This window comes from Astatotilapia calliptera, chromosome 23, assembly GCF_900246225.1.
Source record: "Astatotilapia calliptera chromosome 23, fAstCal1.2, whole genome shotgun sequence".
Lineage (NCBI taxonomy): Eukaryota > Metazoa > Chordata > Actinopteri > Cichliformes > Cichlidae > Astatotilapia > Astatotilapia calliptera.
Window position 1 is genome coordinate 2,224,095 of NC_039323.1, and position 19,393 is coordinate 2,243,487.

General features: G+C 40.8%; 1 protein-coding gene across 4 annotated transcripts in view; it reads right to left on the bottom strand.

Annotated features, from left to right (window-relative positions):
* Positions 1–19,393, bottom strand: part of slc44a5b (solute carrier family 44 member 5b) — a 48,935-nt gene that overhangs the window by 12,460 nt on the left and 17,082 nt on the right. For 2 of the 4 annotated variants that reach the window (XM_026157790.1, XM_026157789.1), the window contains exons 2-13: positions 16,860–16,908; positions 9,834–9,907; positions 7,765–7,849; positions 7,399–7,483; positions 7,152–7,265; positions 4,987–5,047; positions 4,762–4,885; positions 2,923–3,006; positions 1,412–1,524; positions 1,004–1,135; positions 294–393; positions 116–208 (exon numbers count right to left, since the gene is read on the bottom strand). In XM_026157790.1, coding sequence (XP_026013575.1) covers positions 116–208; positions 294–393; positions 1,004–1,135; positions 1,412–1,524; positions 2,923–3,006; positions 4,762–4,885; positions 4,987–5,047; positions 7,152–7,265; positions 7,399–7,483; positions 7,765–7,849; positions 9,834–9,907; positions 16,860–16,908 — 1,114 coding nt within the window. Of the gene's footprint in view, positions 1–115; positions 209–293; positions 394–1,003; positions 1,136–1,411; positions 1,525–2,922; positions 3,007–4,761; positions 4,886–4,986; positions 5,048–7,151; positions 7,266–7,398; positions 7,484–7,764; positions 7,850–9,833; positions 9,908–12,664; positions 12,848–16,859; positions 16,909–19,393 lie in introns of those variants that run through there. The other 2 variants (XM_026157791.1, XM_026157792.1) reach the window with 2 other exon arrangements.

The window sequence follows — 19,393 nt, forward strand, 5'->3', positions numbered from 1 at the left end:
TAATTAACATGCTGCAATTCGTCTGTAGTAAAAAACAGATTGCTTCAAGGCAGCTCAACTCCTTTAATTCTCTACACGAAACTCTGCTTCAGTTTGTCAGTATTTGGAAGGATACACTGCTGTGACAGCCCAATAAGCGATGCAGATGGCCAGAAGGAAAAAGGTGATGACAGGGTAGAAGAGGGTGGACATGATGTAGCCGATTGCCCTGAAAACCCCCCAAGAAAAACATTAAATTCATGAAAAAGAGCAAAACGCACTGTTTAATTATCAGAAGCAGGATCCATACTCACTTGCTTCCCTCCTTCAGTAATGCAATAGCGATGCGCAGCCTCGACCTCAGAAATATCAGCATTATCACAATGACGGCTTCAGTCACAGAGAGCAAGATCACTGCAAAATAAAGGTCGAGTCAACAGCAGCGTAACAAATATGCTTTTAGATATTCAGAAAGTGCTCGCTCAAAATGAGCACATGAGTCATGGCTAAAAAGCGCTGGTTAGATCACAGCGGCCTTGAATACTAATTTCTGATCAGGTCATCTGTGAGTCCAAGTCAGTTTGTGCCAGATGTAAAGCAGTTCCCTCTGGGTGCTGACAGTGAGTGACCTTGACCTTTGATCATCCAAATCTAATCAGTTCAAACGAGTTCAAATGGACATCTGTGCCAAATTTAAATAAATTCCCACAAGGAGGTCAAGAGACTTCCTTTCCACAAGAACAGGATGTCTGTAAGTACAGAACAACATACCAACCTGACACGACAGCAAAGGTTGGGATTACACGCATAAAAGATTGAAACAGTCCCAGTGCAAGCATCTAAATCAAAAATATTTGCTATAATCACAGTTTTGAAAAGCTCACCAAGACAAACAATGTCACAATTTCTGTTTGGTTTGTGAGGAATTAACAGCAGTAATACATACAACCAGGAAACTGCCGTGCACGTAAAGCAGAAACCAGCGTTACAGTAAGTGCTGCTTTGCTAGTGGATGACAACTTACTGAAGATGAGCCACGTCTGGCTTTGCTGAAGATAAATGCTGAAGTCTGTGTGGAAGCCAAGGTCAGTGATGGTGACATTGGAGCCTGGCTTCCTGCTCAGGTTGCTGTATTCCCAGTAACAGTGCCAAATGCCTGAGAGAGAATGAAAGAGTGAAGATGATCTACTAGCCATGACTGCTCACAGCACATCTGGTGGGAAAGGCTCAGGTAAAAGAATTTCTTTCAACGTCTGTGAAGGTTCTCAGTCATCCAGGTCATCGTAGTCTAAGGAGCTTGGAAAGAAAAGCGTCTGGACCTCTTTAAGTTGCTTGAAAACGTTTCACCTTCAGTTCATTCACTTCATTGTTTTTTACACTTGGACTAAATACACAGCAAGCCACATGACTACAAGTGTTTCTGCATCCTCACCGTATCCCACTGCAACGATGACACCAAAGATGACGAGCCACAGTAGCACACCAGCAGTGTAGCGCAGCAGCAAGATGAAGAGCAGACTGACCACCATGGTTATCACCAGACCTCTGCAACACCACAAACAAAACAAAAAACAATATCAAGTCTTTGAAAACGCTCCGTGTCCACACCAGTGTTTTCAGTCGTTTTCAGAGTTGTGCGTCCACATTGAAGCGGCTGAAAATGCTTACGCTCCAGTCCTACGCATTCAATTCAATTCAATTTTATTTACATAGCAGTCGCCTCAAGGCGCTTTGCGCATGCGTGAAATGCAAGAAGATTCGGATTTCTGTCTGCCGCTTATTTACTTTCGGGCTCTTTGAAATGTCGCGGCAAAATGAGCTGGAGTTGTTGCTGCGAGTAACACAAAAGTACAAAGTTGCAAAAGCGAGTGAGAATTAAAGAATTTGAAGAAAAGCTGGAGCATTTACAAACTGATATTAATCTTTAACAGGGCTGTCAAAACTGAGAGCAAACAAAACAACCACTGCCCTCTGCTATCGTAGTTTAATGGGTCACATGACTGCATCACATGACTAAAATGTGTCATCGTTTTCGAAAAGGCTCCTGGTTCGCTGTCACACTGGGACGGGAAAACGGTGTTTTCAAATGTATCCGCTTTGGAGAGCGTTTTCAAAACGCTGCGTTTGCCTTGAACGAAAACGGCGTCTCAGCGTGGACGGGAGGACAAAACGGGGAGAAAAAGATGCGCTTTCAAACGAAAACGTATTAGTGTGGACGAAGCCTTAGTTAAAAGCATCTCAGAGCCTCGATTTCATCTTTGGTGTCAAGTGTTGTGACTGCAATGTGTTTGTGACGCTGCTGTTTAGAAACTAATCTCAGGCAGTAGTCCTGAAAACAGTCAAACTGCTGTTACAATCAGTGTCTCCAGGACCAACAAGCTCTGAAAACAGGAATAAAACATCCCTGAGTTGTTTGGGTGTTCTGACCAGCATGAAGCATGTTGGTGCATTATGATTTAGCTTTGCTGCCTCTGGCTCTGGACAGTTTCAAGAATTCTCTGTCATATCACAGCAAATCCACCGATCCGGTCAAAAATGTCAGGAAGCTGATGTGAGACTGGTGAACAAATGTGCAAAACACGTATGAGAAATAACCTCTGCTACAGGTGACACAACAAATGTCTGAGGCCTGGATGTACGTCATACAACAGAATATAAGATCTATCAGTTTCTATTTGTTAAAGGATTTATATTATTAAAGTATATCCACCGTTTTTAGTGGATCACAAGTTTGGTTGTTCTAATAACAAACCAAACAACTTCCTCTTTAAACATGACTGCAAATAATAGTTGACACTGGGATTGATGGGTTAAAAGATCACAAACAGCAGGAGCATCTTCATCAAAGTAATAATGTGAACACTTTCATAATCTCATCAATGAATCAGAGATTTTTCTCTTCATATGAATTTAATCACTAAAATGAGGAAAGGCCATTCTTACACGAGGATCCAGATCCAGGAGTTTGCATAATCTTCGAAGATCTTCATGCCGACTTCTTTGGCATTCAGCAGACTGGCGATACCTCTGTGGTTCAGTAAAAAGGTGAAATGGAAAAAATAGGAGGAAGAGGAGTAGACAGAAAGTGATTAAACAGCACAGGGATGCACTTTGGTGGATTTAGGCTAATGCCGCTTAGTTCACAAGGATTTCTCAAAAACGTTTTGACAGCCGATTGAGCTCTACTGCTTTCATCATGGAACAGAGACAGCTATAGCTCTAAAATGCTTTCGATAATGTCAGTTGTAAGAGCTGCTCAAGTTCCATATCAAAGAGCCACAAAACAAGTAGAGTTACAGAAGCAGTACTGGCAGCTATTACAGCAGGGTGGGAAATAGTATAGAAGTGAATATCATTCAGACGAGCACTTTGTGGTAAAGCAAATAGTAATGGATGTGTTAGATCAGGAGCCACATTTTCATCTCCACAGTAATAACAATGCTTCAGATAGTAAACGTCACAGACTCAGTATTATCTTTCTATCTGAAGATGTTCTGGTTTAAAACCCACACAGAGTTTTTGTTGAATATCAGAATTCAAACAGAACAGGAATCAGAAATTTTGCACCGGTAGGTGTGGATGTGAGTTTGTTTCTCGGTGTTAGCGTGTCCAGGGCATACCACACCAGTGTAAGCTGGGATAGACCTCAGGTCCCCGTCACTCTAACTCAGATAAGCACAAAAGAAGATGCCTGTTTATTTCACAGGAAAGCTCGCCTTCTGGGTTCATTAAATAGCTCCACTTGTCATTAAACACTTGGAGAGTATTTAAACTACAAAACTGGCAGCAAAGTCAGAATATGATTACTGAAAAGTTTACTGTAGAAGTGACTCAGGTATATCTTGAAATTGGCGAGACATAGAGGGCAAGATAACATTGCTGTGGGACAAACAGGACGCCAGCATCAATTCTAAATCTTACTGTCTAATTAAGGTCACTGTTCAGTGTCCACACATACAAGAGTTTGGATCGCTCCCAAAATCTGCGCCAGGAGAGCAAAACTAATGACCACCAGGGGGCAGCACAGCACTCTCCAATTTACTTCACACAGAAGGTAGAGGCGATGACTTGATGTTTTGAGGTATTAACTTGCCCTATTTTGCATCTAATGCCACAAACAAAAATATAGTTATGTATTCTTATGGATAAACAGCAGGTTAGTCTATATAAAGCAACTGGCTAAAGCAGAAGCAAAGTTAAAAAGCTGAAATAAATCATTTTTAACCCTTTCTACTTTATGTTGGCGGTTACTTGGCTAAAGAAAAAGCATCAAGTTATATTATTCAAGGTAGATTACTGCAGCCATACAAATCATGTATGATCATGATATCAGCTCACTGGTTTAAATACATGATTTTTGAAGTTTGCTGCCTCTGCCCTTTTACATGCTGATAACATATAGATATATACATACATACAAAGCAGCTAAGCTTGTAGAGACCCATAACATTGGCTCAGGCTGTTGAGTTTGTAGGTAAGCTTTATTTTCATGCAATAAGCATGCAGATGACTTTGAATGTGACTGAGCACATTCATGGGCATCAGTAAAATGCCCACTGGTCCTACCCTGTTATTTCTGTCCAGATCTCTCTGGGTGCAGAGTCGGCATCCCTACAGACAGTATAACAGTTTAAAAACACTTTATTCTAGAGGGGATTTTTAAAAAGTAGTTTCATTGTTTGTTTTGTTTGCCAAATCGTAATCTGTGATTCTCCTACTGCTAAAAATGAACCCGTTAAACAAGTAGGGCAAAGACTGGTGTTGCAGGGGAGCAGATCTTACTTGGCAGCATCTTTGAGATCGTCGACACTTCTCTTGTTATTTTCACCGTCTTTGAAGATGGTCTGATTGGCTACAGTTAAAATCCCATTTCTTCTAATGAAATCAGGGAAGCACCGCTGAAGGACTGAAACACATTTGTAGATATTTTTGTTGTATTTACCCTCTTGGCAGAACAAACAGTAAGTTATTGAGGCAATGTATTTAGAGTTGCTCGGATTCACGTACAAGGTCTGCTTGGCACAATCATAGACGGGCAGTCTTCATCTCGTATGACTTCTCTGACTGACTGAAAGGGAACAGAAGAGATAATGATTCAAAGAGCTGAAAACAAGTGATTTTCCCTGAGCGTTCACTCCTCGCAGCCTTTATTACAAAGACAGAAAAGAACTTCTTCTCTATTAAACTTTGTGATCTTGTTTTGTTTGAATCTGTCGTGCCTGCTTGAGTATTTAAAAAAATCTTGTATGTTTCTCTTTCAAGTCCTGCAATGAAATGTCCAACTGAAAATGCACCATAAATAAATTCAATTTAAAAATACTTATGCAAGTTACAATAATTATCATTAATCTAAAAAATAAAAACGTATCTAAAGTAAACTAAACACACAACTGACAGATTTTACAGACAGATGTAACAGAGTTTGTCATACTTAGTGATGACGTGGAAAGCGGAAACTATGATTCAATTCAGACAGTCTGAGCTGTAAAGTGCTCCCACACAACACCTCACTTTCATGCACCATAACGCCAGCGTCACTGCCACCGAACTGCTGCCAGCTGACGGAACAGGGCTGTGATAAGCATGAGTGGCTGCTAGCTCACCTCCGCCCATCTCGCGAAGCTCACTCCAAATGTGCTCTTCGTTATTAGAAAGACTAAAACTGATTAAATCGTTTCAAAAATGTTCTAGATAAAAAAGAAAAGGTCCAAAGAGCTCTGAAAAATTTGGAGTAGTTCTGTGTTAAAGTCACGAGTCAAGTGTCAGGCCTAAAAAAATATCTAAGAAATAGGAACAAATATCCAACAAAGTCCTGAAAGGAACTGAGAGATGCACCTGACCATTCCACAGTGTGTCTGTGAAACATAGTGGAGGCTCAGTCATGCTGTGGTGTTGAGGGTCTTGTTCAAATTCTGAACATAGAGAAGTACCATCAGATGGTGATCCTTCATGTAGTGCCATCCGAAAAGTGTCAGATTGACGGCGACTTCATTTTCAGCATGACAATATTCCCAAACAGTAGTGCAGTACAAGCATTCCTGGATATAAAAACACAACGGACCACTGTCAGCCATGGATTGGCCTCCTCAGAGCTCGGACCTCAACAGTATTGAAGCCGTGTGGAATCATCTCGACAGAGAACAGAACAAAAGGCAGCAACATCCAAAGAAGAGCTTTGAATGTCCTTCAAGAATCCTGGAGAACTGTTCCTGAAGACTACTTGAAGAAAGCTTGGGATCAGGTGGTATTTAAGAATAAAGGTGCAGATACCAAATACTGACTTTCAAGCCTGTTAGGCTGCGTTCACACTGCAGGCGAAAGCGCATCAAATCCGATTTTTTTGACCCTATGCGACCCATCTATCCGATCATGGTGTGACAGTGTGAACGGCACAAATCCGATATTTTCAAATCCGATCTGGGTCACTTTCGTATGTGGTACTGAATCCGATACATATCCGATGTTTTAGAAAGCGACTGCTGTTTGATGGTCATGTCGCATTAAATTACGTCACTGACACAAGACAGACGCTAATTATCAGCGCCAGAGAAGCGCCTGAGAAGACATTGCGAACGCTTCCTGGCCATCCAGCGTAGATGTCAGTGAAACTGTTGGGAACGTTGGAGAAACGTGAACATTTTATTTGTTCTGTATAATCTGCAGATTCTGACAGAAATCTGCAGCTATCCTTTGCAGCACCGCTCCTCTAAAGCAGCAATAAGGATCATTATTAGGTTATTTACATTATTGTGTAAATAACAAAATAACTTAAAGTAAAAATTGGGAAACGTAAAGTCTGAAGTCTTTATATTAAGGCCATCAGTCAAACAATATTGTTTGGTCTGGGTCTAAACAGAGCGCGTTCACACTAGAGCGCGTTTGCTGTCGCATTTTATTTGTCGTGTGAACACGCAGACAAAAAAAACTGGATTTGATCAAAAGATCGGAATTGAGCATTAAGACCTGCGGTGTGAACGTAGCCTAAGATACTCGTATACACTCTTTTTATATTTATTTTTGCACGTGTCATTAAGTAACTGCACATATTTCCCAGCTAAGTGTCCAATGTATTGTACATGAGCTGGTCTCAAAGCAGCGATGATTTAACACAATCTCACACTTCCATCGAGTTTGCAAAAAAACAAAATGCCCCGTTACCCTCCATCTCTCACCTTACTGCCAATCTCGAAGCCTGGCTTGCAGAATTGCTTGTAATATTCCCAGTTTTTGGTATTCATTGCATCCAGGAGAGTGGCAAATCTGTCAGGGCACTTCGAGACGCAGAGCTGAGGAAGGCAACACATCGTCTTAATGAGAGCGCCCATCAATCTTGCATAATCGTGCGTGGCGAAAAAGTTGGAGAGAGACATCAAGCACTGTACACAGAGCTACAAAACGGGGCTTCGTTCAATCTCCTACCTGGGTTGTAGGGCACTGGAGGTTAATTAAAACTGCAGGATTGGCACATTTCAGCATGTTGAAGTAGAATAATATGGCTTTGTTTCTGTGAAGACAAAAGATGAAGACAAAAAAGGGGAGTCAGATTAGACAGATCCAAAAGTCCATTACTGTGCAATGTTTTATCAGCCAGCATGGAGGTGCTCACACTCACAGTGTGCTGTGCAATAAAACTTGCCAGGATTAATCAAGAATCATCTCAGTGTACTGAATGGTAGACAATGGCTATTGTTCATGTAAAGATAACAACATAATGCTGACAGACAAATTGGACAACATAATTATTCCACTGTAAACAATTTAAGAAGAAGACAGTTTTCCACTCACGCATTGGGGGTGTTCTGCTGGCCACAGAACTGACCGCGGCTGTCTGTTGGATAGACGACCTTCCTGGGGTCACCGTGAATCCAGGCTGAAACGACACCAACAGAGCTTTTCATTTCAGGTGCTTGGATTTTAAAATCTGCACAATCATCCCCCAAATCATACTCAAACTGGTCTACCTGCTGAAGAACATGAGGCCACTGGCCAGCCCATCACCCCAGTTCAGACTGTCTGTATTCCTAAATGACCAATACTAACATTTTCAGACATCTACTTTACTTTGAATATAACTAAGAAAATGATCTGCTGATAAAAACCAAAAGACACACATTAGCATTCAGATACAGCTGTAACAAAACGAAACCTCTGCACTATATCAATAACATTCGTGCCTAATGCCAAGGTCATGCATGTTAAAAAGCAACCAAAACAATTAAGAATACAAAAATGCTAATTTATTTAAGCAAGGGTATGAATAGTAATTAAGAAGAAACACAACAAAAGACAAAGAAATCAATCCTTTAATTTGTTCTGTTCTTTTTCTCTAGATAGGACGGTGGCAACCCTAAAAATCAATTTTCTGAGCAATGCTTGTGTTTCATTAATTTAGCCAAGCTAAACAACACAGTGTTAAAGCCTTTCACCTTGCCAGTCAATGAGGGACTGTGCTGAATGTGAGGCAGCACAATTAAGATGCTCTACAAGTCACAACAAGGAGGATGAAACTGCAAAGGATGAAGGCAGAAGGCCACATTCTTTAGGTGACTGCAGACATGTTGCGTGCGGAGTCATACACGTCGCTCTTTTTAAAATTATTTGGAAACAGGAAGTCCTTTCCATTTACTGAAACATGAATCAACTGGCAGTAAGCTGGCAAGATAAAGCCCAGTTTAGTGACAGCACTGGGACTTTCCCCAACGTGTTACAAAGAGAGAAGAGATGCATTAACGTGCTGGTCAGTGAGTAAAGGAAGAAAGGTCAAATATATCCAACTTCTTCTACTTATCATGAGAAACTCCCATTCTTTGAAATGGGATTCTAGAAATTCTGACCAGGTCAACTAAAAAAACAACAACAAAGTGCTGACAATTGAAGTTTTTTTTGTGGTATATTACTGTCAAACAAAACCTCAGCGCGTAGACGCTGCTACCACAAGGTAAAACACTTCCAAGGTGGAAGACGGTCAAATTTTAGAAAGTCAACAGAACCTTCAGAACTATGCTAATTAAGTGCTGAAGTCATTCCTGGGATATTTTGGTCCTAAAGGTGCTCTACTGGATCGAACACAGTGGACTAATTTTCATTTTCAAGAAACCAGTTTCAGATGATTTGAGCCTTGTGGCATGGCACATAACAATGTAGTTTCATTGTTAGCAGCAGCACTCAGGTTGGTTGTGGCATTTGAAATAATGCTCCGCTGGTACTATGGGTGCCAAAAAAAGATCCTGGTTGAAGCAGTCTGGCCATTTTTCTCTGACCTCTGATATCAACAAGGGACTTTCAGCCAAAGAACTGCTGCTCTCTGGATATTTTCTCTTTTTCTCTAAACGTTAGAGATGGTTGGGTTGCGAAATCCCAGCAATTCAGCAGTTCCTGAAATACTCAGACCAGCATGTCAAACACAAAGTGACTTAAATCACCTTTATTCTCCCTTCTGATGCTCAGTTTAAACTTTAGCAAGTCGTCTTTGTCTGCATCCCTAAATGCATTCAGTTGCTGCCGTATGATTGGCTGACTAGACATTTGCATTAAGGAGCAACTAATGAAGCATCCGGTGAGTGTATATTGAACAGCTTTGGTCAAGCAGTAAAGTTGTTTGATATACTACAAGTGTAGCTGGAGTTTTGACCTCTTCAGACAAAACCTCACAGGCAGAGCACACGATTTGCATTCACCTTTCCTTTTTATACCATCAGCCATATGGTGCGCTTTAAACTACCTGCAAGGACAGGGTATCAAAGAAATTCATTTTTCTGCGCCACAGCCACACATACCTCATCATCGTGTGTACACGTTTGTGTGTCATTAAGAAAGTTTGTGTGATGTAATCACTGGCAACCTGTCAAACTCACCCACAGTACCCAGAGCGATGTATCCAAGGATGACAATGACAAAGATAACACAGCAAACCACATCAGTGCAGCTCCTGGAAACAGAAGAGGGATGTGGGAACAGTGTGTGACGCAGGAATCCAAGATTACGAGTGGAAAACAGTGGAAATCAGTAATATATGCAAATATATTTAGTAAAGTGTCCCCAGGGGGAATATGAAATTAGCTTCACCTCACAGAGAGAAAGAATGCATAGTGTGTGTTGACAATGTAATTGCTATTGTATGGTAACGGAGTTTTAGCTCAGTACTTTACTTCCAGAGACGAGTAAGTGTCATCTGTGTTTTCAGAGAACCTGCAGTGGAGCTCTACTGACTTCCTGATGAGACTCTGAATGCCTCTCAGGGTTAACTGACCCGCAGCCACAGAGACCGTTATTTGAAGTTTCCACTCTCACTTCAGCAGCCTTAGTCTGCTAGTTTAAAACTGCATCTCAGAGTCTTTCTCCCTCTGAGTCTTTATTCACCGTCTCAGTGTTTCCCAAATAACAAGCTTCCTCCCCCCCGCCCCGACTTCCTTTTAAAAAATGCTGTCCATCCAGCCTGTTTTCAGAACCTCTTAGTGCCAGCCTCAGCCATGAATGAAGCCAAGTTTAATCTACCGTGCCCAGCAGTACCATACATGCATAACCTCCCCTTTACACCATATGGTAATGAAATTGACTTGAGACCCTCATCTCCTCTGGATTTCAAAGCCAAGGTCAAAGGAGGCCTAAACTCAGAGAAGTGCAGTGTTTCCTCTGTGTGCTTCTTTGAAGAAGTGAACTGTCCTTGTTTTGTATGCAGCATGGTTACACGGTTGTTTACAGGCACTACTGCTCTTCAGCCTCCAAACACTACTTCACAATTACCAAGCAGGCAGTAAGATGTACGCCACTGATGTACAGACATAATACACAACGTGGAGGAACCCATGGAGACAGGGAGAGTAGCTTAAATAGACAGTAATGTGTTTACAGTGAGTGAAGTAAACTGAATGCATTTTTAAGGAAACAAGCAAAACTATTTAGACTGTATGCTTAGCTCAGACTCTGAGATTTAGACTCTGCTGTTTAATTTAAGCTTGGATTGCAAAGGATTTAGGACTGTTTTCAAGTACAGTAAGTAGATCATTTTTATAGCCCTGCATTAATAACTGCGGTAAAGCTCGCAATCTGTCTTAGCAGCGGTGGTAGCTTGCTGAAAACAGAGGGCAGGAAATCTCTTCTGTCCCAGCAAGGCAGCCTATACTCATTGTTTGCGGTTTTAAAACGACTTTATTATCATCTCTTTGATCTGACCTGCACTAAGACTGCAGATAATTGCGAACACAAAACGTGATTTAGCCACTCAAAACCTGGACGTGCTTTTAAAGATGGCTTCACCGTATCTGGTTTCACATCCAAGATCAATACTTTGATTATGGAGTGATAGAAACTGTTACAATTTGTAACAATTTTCTGGCATTTTATAGATGAGACAATGAATTCAGAGAGTGACTTGACTGAGAGATTTATCTGATGATTTAAATAGACACTTGGCACTTGTGAAATATTTTGAGGTGTAAACCATTTTCTGGAAGCACTGCAATTATTTTTTGGAGATAAGAGAGGAACAAAGGCAACTGAAGTGGGCACAGTTCTCCCAAGTGAACACAGCGGCAGTTTTACACTGACAGTGGGTATGCGGTGTACACAGACAACCTGCTACACTACCAGCAAAACAGTTGCTGAGATTGTGCATGTTATTAACAAAGGGAGGCAAGAGAGTATCGTTTCATTTAATTCAAAAAAGAGCTGTCAGTGTTGCTATGGCAATTATTGAATCCCTCTCTATCCTCCAGCTGGTAAATAAGTTAGCTATCACTCAGTCACACATCCTGTTTGATGAACTGGGAAGATATGAGGGCTGGGAGTCTTAAGCTGAAATCGCTTCATCGTCACACTGACTGTTACTGTAGGTCTGTTGTGATTTTCATTCCCCTCATATGGAAACAACTGCAATTAAAAAAACAAAGAAGGACACAGTGCAAACACAGCGACTCGGCGCTAAAAGAAAGCGACCCTTGAAACGTGCTACGGTCAGTGTTTAAGGGAAGCTGACAAAGTGAGCAGAGTGAAAACAATTCTGCTTCGTTCTCTTATCTCAGGAAAACATAATTAAACAAAATCTATTTGGCTTCCAAACTGGGCTCAATCCCAAGCTTTAGCTCTCTTCAGATGCCTCTTACACATACGTTCACACGAACCAACACTTTTCTCTGCTTGTGGACTCTGTTTGCACGCAGTACTGCTTAGCAAGAAAAAAAGTCAGTACTGGAACCTTTGTCAGTGCTACGGGAAACTTTTGTGTCAGTATTATATTTGCAAGGCTGATACTCTGCAGGAGCCAAGGTGACACAGATGGCAGAAGTGCCACAGAATAGCGTGGGTGCCATTGTGGTGTGAATCTGCCAGACTGTCCCTCCTTTGTAACAGACATTTACAGGAAGGAGGGCAGATCTTCACACAAAAGGGATATTTCACATGGTCATGAGAGCCATTAGGGACAAATTTCCAAGTGAACAGTATTCCTGACAAACATTAGGCCCAGTTCGGGCGAAGAGAAAGAATCGGAAGCAAAGTTTAACGGCACACTTATTGAAGGGGTAATTATAGAAAGGACTACATTAGAGTGGTGGAGATGTGACAATGACTGGATCTTTGACTCTTATAGGCAAATAAAATTAGCACTACAGCAAGCCCACTCCTGTGTAGCTTGCAGAGGACTGCTCAATCAACAGATATGGTTACTTCATTTAGGCTTTGAGCTTACATGAAAACAAGGCGACCACAGAGTTGGTTCTCTTCCAGTTCTCATTAAGAAAAGCCTTTGGGCCACAGAAACATCAAAGTATCCTTGGTGCCTTCACCCACCAGTAGCGGAGAAATGGGCTGGAGAGGGTGGGATAAAGAGGCACAGGAGAACTGGAACATGCCTCCGCAGCAGCGTGCCAGTCTGACGTTGGACATAAAAGAAGTAAAAACCTACATTATCTCTGAAAATGACTAATTCAAGAAAAGCCTACAGTGACACCCTCAAGGAGTTTTGCTTCATTGCAAAATCCCACCTGTCATTGTAATAAAAAAACGTTTTCTTACAATCTAATTTATCAGGTTGAGGAAGGATAAAGATACTACTAATATCAAATCTTTTTCATCAGATTTACAGCCATGTGAAGAAGAAAGTATGGCCTTTTTACATGTTTATGTATCAGGACGTAATAAAAAGAATCTTGTTCTTGCAGGTTATATAATCAAGTAAGTACAACCTCTGATGAATAACAACAAATTACATTTTTATTTACTTAACCCGTAAAGGCCCCCCCCCCCACACACACTTTAAAGCGTCTTGCTTTAAAATGACATGCCCAACGTGACCTGACTTTTTCTCTGCAATTACAAACTCTGTGTAAAATATCTTGGTGTCAAAATAAAGCTAGCACTTCATCACAGGTGTAAGCATCACAGCAGATGCCACTGTGTCAAACTAACTGAGGATAAAACAGAAAAATATAAAGGAGTTTTTCCTGGTCTGGTCTTTTATAGCACATGACACCCTTGAAAATGTGCTGCGGCAGATCAAAAAATAATTGTCTTATAACAATATGAATCAACATATGGACAAAGCTTGATGCTGCTGAAATGAAGCAGAGAAAGTTGCTCAGGCTTTATTAGAAACACAGCTTTGCAAAATTTGGCATAATTTGTGAAAGTCAACATTTCTTTGGTATTGAATAGCAGAAATTAGGCTTTCTTGTCAGAGTCACTTTTGGGGGAAAAACAGGTGGTAAAAATGGTAGACTGGTGCGTAATAAGCTAGCGAATAATGCAGAAAATAGAGATTTCTGATGTAAATCTGGTCTCAAAGCACACTGAGTGATAGAGCTATGCAGGAAATAAGACAGCAAAAGTAAGAGGGAATTCATGACAATGTCTTTCAAACATGAAGCATAGTTTTCGTCTTCTTTTGCTGCTGGTTCAGTGAACTCTGGAATGAAAGTGACGAAACTTGCAGTTTCTGAATCTGTCAGATGTCGGCTTTTGTCCGTGCTGTCGGGTAAACGGGGGATGTTTACCTGCTCTTTAATTGTTAGCTGTTTTAGCTGTTTGATGTTGTTGAAATGGTTTTGTGAGCTTTTAGCTGAGATTCTGATGAATAGTTAACAAAAACGCAGAAGCCCTATGTGAAAATTTAAATAGTATATTAAATATCAAATGTCAGTTCACCAGCAAGCGTGACCGCCTCTATAAAAACAGACGTTTTAGAATTTTTCAGGTCTGGATTTTGAAGTTAATATAAACACAATGTCAAGAAGGAAAGTGTCAGCAATGACCTTAAAGTGGCTACTGCTGCTGCCCATTATTTTGGAAGGACATGTCCAAACAATTTCAAGTCTATGATTCTTCCTGTACAATGGAACACATTCAAGACAGTTGCCAGTAATTTCACCTCAACATCAGACTGTGCTCAGAGAAATTGCAACCCACCCCCCCAAAAAACCCCAAGAGCTACATCTCAGACTCTACAAGCATTAGCAGAAGCTTATTAGCAGCTCTTGACAGTACAATTAGAAAAAAGACTGGATAAGTATGGCTTGTTTGGAAGAGCTGCCAGGAGAAAACCTATTCTCTCTACAAAATACATGGCAGTATAGCTTAGGTTTGCTAAGTTGCATCTAAATTACCTATTAGATTTCTGGAACAACGTCTTTTGGACATTTGGCAAAACCCAAACATAACATCTCAGCACTAAAACCAACTATCAGCATGGCGGTTTAGGCTTGTTTTGATTGAGTCAACTTCCACTGTATATCAGAGTATTCTAGAGTCAAAAGTGAAGCTGTCCATCTGTCCAGTGACTAACACTTGGCTGAAACTCGGTCACGTAGCAGGACAATCATACGGTGGCCCTGAGAGGCCAAACCGACTGCAACTTAAGAAAACACCAGCAATAAGAAAAACGCTGCAAAAGCACACAAAACACAACGGAAATAGGAGAAACAGATTTCCAAAAGCACAAGGGAAGTGTTTCTGGGGAGACAATAACCTGACGGACCAGTTGCAGGAACCAAAATATGCTAAGAAATGCGCTGTGTGGAGCAGGGAAATTATTTTACTGCTATTGTTAAATAATTGTCATCATTACCATTGCATTAATAATATAATCTGGAGTTTATATTGTGTTCAGGGGTTGAACAGTGTGTGTCTTTCAGAAAGACTAAGTTGCAGGCTGACAGGAAGTTGCAGGTTTGCAGAGTGTGCCTTTTGCAGAACTGAAACCGAAAGCAGAGTCTAAGTGCAGGTTATTTTGAGGAGCCTTTGAGGACGAGACACAGACAGTAGGTGAAGAGGTGACACAAAGAGCATGTGAGGTCAACACATACACACACGTTGGTTAGATTTATTTAGAGGAGAGATTAGTTATGTCTCGATAAGAAAGAGGAACAATTCACTTTAAGATAACGGAAAGTACCAGCCATGAAAATAGAAGATGATCTTCTAGGTGAAAAGTCATTCTGGTGTTGATCTGATCTATGTATAAAATGTATCTGTGATGCATGAAGGGGCGTCAGTAAATCAAACCCTGATGCTATAAAATATCTGTTCATGCTTTGATTAAGTCGAGGACTACTGGCTGTCTGCGTACAGAGTGTCTTCCCACACGTGTGTTCATTAAAATCATTGTTTGACCAAGAGCTTCTGGACCAAGAGTGGTTTGTACTCTCCTTCCTCAATTTTGAACCTTAACAGCTGGGAAACACTTAAAAGAAGTGGAGGATCTATTGGTTTTGTGAGGAAAGAAAAGGTGAGAGATAAGTGTGTTAGCCTATGAGATTAAAACACACTTACCTAGCATGTTTTGGTTCGTCGGGTTATTGTCTCCCCAGAAACACTTCCCTTGTGCTTTTGGAAATCTGTTTTTCCTTTTTCTGTTTTGTTTTTTACTATTTCCTTTGTGTTTTGTGTGCTTTTGCAGCGTTTTTCTTATTGCTGGTGTTTTCTTAAGTTGCAGTCCGTTTGGCCTCTCAGGGCCACCGTACAATCATCCCAAGCACAACAGAAAATCTGCAACAGAATGACTGAAGAGCAAAGAATCAAGGTGTCACACTGGCCCGGTCAAAGTCCAGACCTCAACCTAACTGAAATGTTATGGCAGGAGCTTAAGAAAGTTGTGCATAAACAAATGCCTTCAAACTGTAAAGAAGAGCAGGTCTAAATGATCCACAATGATGTGAGAAACCGATAAAGTCTGACAAAACAAATACTCCAACTTACTGCTGCTAAAGGTGGTTGTGCAAGCTACTGAATCATAGGGAACACTTATTTTTTCCGCACACATGTAATTTGTCAGACAGTGGCTACTACAGATATAAGCAGTGTCAAGCTCAGTATTTGCTATCACTTTGCTAGCTGAAAAAAGTAAATAAGAGCCTCGATGCATTGTTGTATAATGCTAACACTTAGTAATGTGGACATTTTGTTACAGCCTGGAGACAGAGTACTCATTATCATGAAATCTCTTGTGTGTACATCTGTTTCGTGTGTGTCTGGCTGGCTGCTAATGTGTGTCATTGGGTTAACTCCAGCCACCAGCTTGACTTATGGCCATTGATCTGTGTGGTGGAGTGTAGAGATCTGCCAGCACTCAGGCCTCAGTCTTTATTAATGTAGCATGACAAATAATCAATCTGTCAGCCTCAAACAGCAGTGTGCGCCAAAAAAATGATACAGTGAGCAAACTCAATACACATGTAAGAAGTCAGATGTTTGGAAGGTCAGTTCATCAAAATAAAAAAATGCATATTACACTAAAAAGTTGTATCGGTGTCTTCTGTTTCCAGTCTTACACAATCCAGGTGAATAAAAATTAGCTTCTTGTTATAAACTATCGAATGAGGGTGATGTTACAATGTCTCAAAGTGTGTCTGTAAATGTATTTTACACCGTAGTCTGAGGATGCTGAGTACCTGTTCTGAACAGGCCCTCTGAAGTTCGGGTCAAACTTGCGAGGTTCACCTATAAGACAAAAAACAGTGCAGACAAATTAGTAACAATACTGTGGAGCGATCAAACGAAGCAGCTATTCATTGACAGAGTTAGCAAACAGTGCACAGAGATAATGCCACAGCAAAACAGACAAAATATTCTTTAAGTCAGATGACCATTTTTATGACGCTTCTGCTTTTGAGCAAAAATGTAGAGCAAAAAGAAACATTACAAGAGCAGGATCATTTTGCTAAAAATCTGTGAAAACACTTTATTACAGCACAGGCGATGAAAATGTTCACCTGCTGTGGCATTCAAACGGTCAGCACCAACTAACTAGGTCATTTCACAGTGCAAGTTTCCTAGCAAATCTGGCAGAGTGGGAGCAGTACAGTAAGGCAGCACTACAGTAAAGGCCAAAACAATATGAACAGGGAAGTATAATAAATCATCTTAACGAGTCTTAATCCTAGCAGCTTATTTGGGTCATACTGAGGCTTCCCCATTTGACCCAACTTGAAACTGAAGCACAGTTGCAGCACTATTTGTCACCCGTACTCTGACTTGTATGTGAAACAGATGCAACTGCATTTATCATCGGTTGCTTCTTTGGTCTATAAGTAGCCTGCACCCTGAAACTAATTATGACGTGTTGCTGAGGACCTATTAATCATCACACATGGAGTGCAATATCTGTAAGCAGCTGGGGCAGACTTAGGGGCATCACGAGTGGGCCTATTTCCCATCTGCCTTTTTCCCAGGCTGATAGTGTCCAGACGTATGAGCCAGTTTTGCTTCTGAAAGTGTGAGGAATGAGTACACTGTACATAGCAAATACATATTATTCAGCCTGTTCTTAATGTACTGTACTATTTTAGAACACCCACAACCGCCCCCCCCCCCCCCAAAAAAAATTCACACACAAAAAAAATCATGTTCGTATCCACTAAAAAGACCAGAAATCAATACATCTCCACAAAGAGCATTGTCAGTTTGATTTTGTTTGGTTAAAAACATTTACTGTATAGTAATGTTGCATTTTAGTTATCAAACTGCAAAGTATAGCGTGCTTTCTGCTCTCCTGAACAAGGGAACTCAACCGTTAGAGCACAGAAAGTAAGTTACTGCATTTTCTGTAGCTCTTATTTATTTGTCATTACTGTTGAAAAAAACCTGCATTCATCACTTAAATGAAAAAAGGAAAGGGAATGCATGTTTGCATTAAATGCTAGTTCTATTATCAGGCGAAAATACAAACCTTAGGCCTAAAATGTGCTCCCTGTAAGTATAACATCAAGATAATCGCTTTCGTCTGATGTGGCTTTTTACCTGAAAAACTGGAACAATCGCGGCTGAAGAACGCAGGACACAGACAGTGAAATCGAAATAAAGTCTTTAATTATTTGCAGAGAAGAAGTCAAAGAAGGTAAACAATACAGGGGCAGACAAAAAGGCAAGATGTCCAGGGTGTTGGTGCAACTCACTGGGCCGAGCATGCGACACATATGGTGTAAAGCTTTTGCGTTGGGCCAATAAAGTCTGAAGAAAAGTTCCAAAATAACAAACAAAAAAAGTCACAAGATGAGAAAATCCAAGAAAACACAAATAACAAATGAAACAATAAACAGGATAAACTAGAAAACAAGAGGATAAGCACAAGCACACAGCTAGAAAGCTTAACAAGGAGAGTAATGACGACGGGGCAAACAATCACAAACGGGTCAAAACAGGAAGTAAAATTATCAAAAGTATAAGCAGGTGAAGAGTTACAAAATAAAACAGGAAGTGACTTAACAGAAACCTAACATCAAAAAACAAAAAATTAACACAATGAGAGCGCCCAGCTGAACATTGAAGGCCAAAGTTAATTCATCTCTGCCATCGAGCATGAGTTACTGCAGAGGTTAATGTGAAATGAACAAAAGCATTGGCTCAACTTTCTTTCAGTGGACTGTGTACACTTGTGCATTTTTAGAATTACATATTCCTCTATAGTCCGTTTACTACTGTTCATGAAATGTTCAGTTTATCTTTAACCAACCTGTATCACGTCCGTCTTTCAGTAAAGCCCAGAAGCTGCTCCTCACAAACTGCCAGATTACATTACGGATCCCAAAGTGAGTGTTTTACCACTCTTGAAAAAGTGTCTGGCGTAGTGTTATTCCTATGTGGTGTGACAAGAGGGATTTCTAAAGCCAATATTGCCGTATAATGACAACACACTGAAAGACAGTAAAATGAGTCAGAGTCCTTTAAAATCACATTACTTCCTCTCTGTCAGTGCGCCCCAGGGCAGCTGTGGCTACAATGTAGCTTGCCATCGCCAGTGTGTGAATGTGTGTGTGAATGGGTGAATGACTGAATGTAGTGTGAAGCGCTTTGGGGTCCTTAGGGACTAGAAAAGCGCTATACAAATGCAGGCCATTTTTTACTAAAGTGCTGCAGTCTGAAGGACAGAAATGCCAAAACCCTCACCCAAGAGGAAAGAAATGGGCTTGCGGCAAGTGAACAAAAA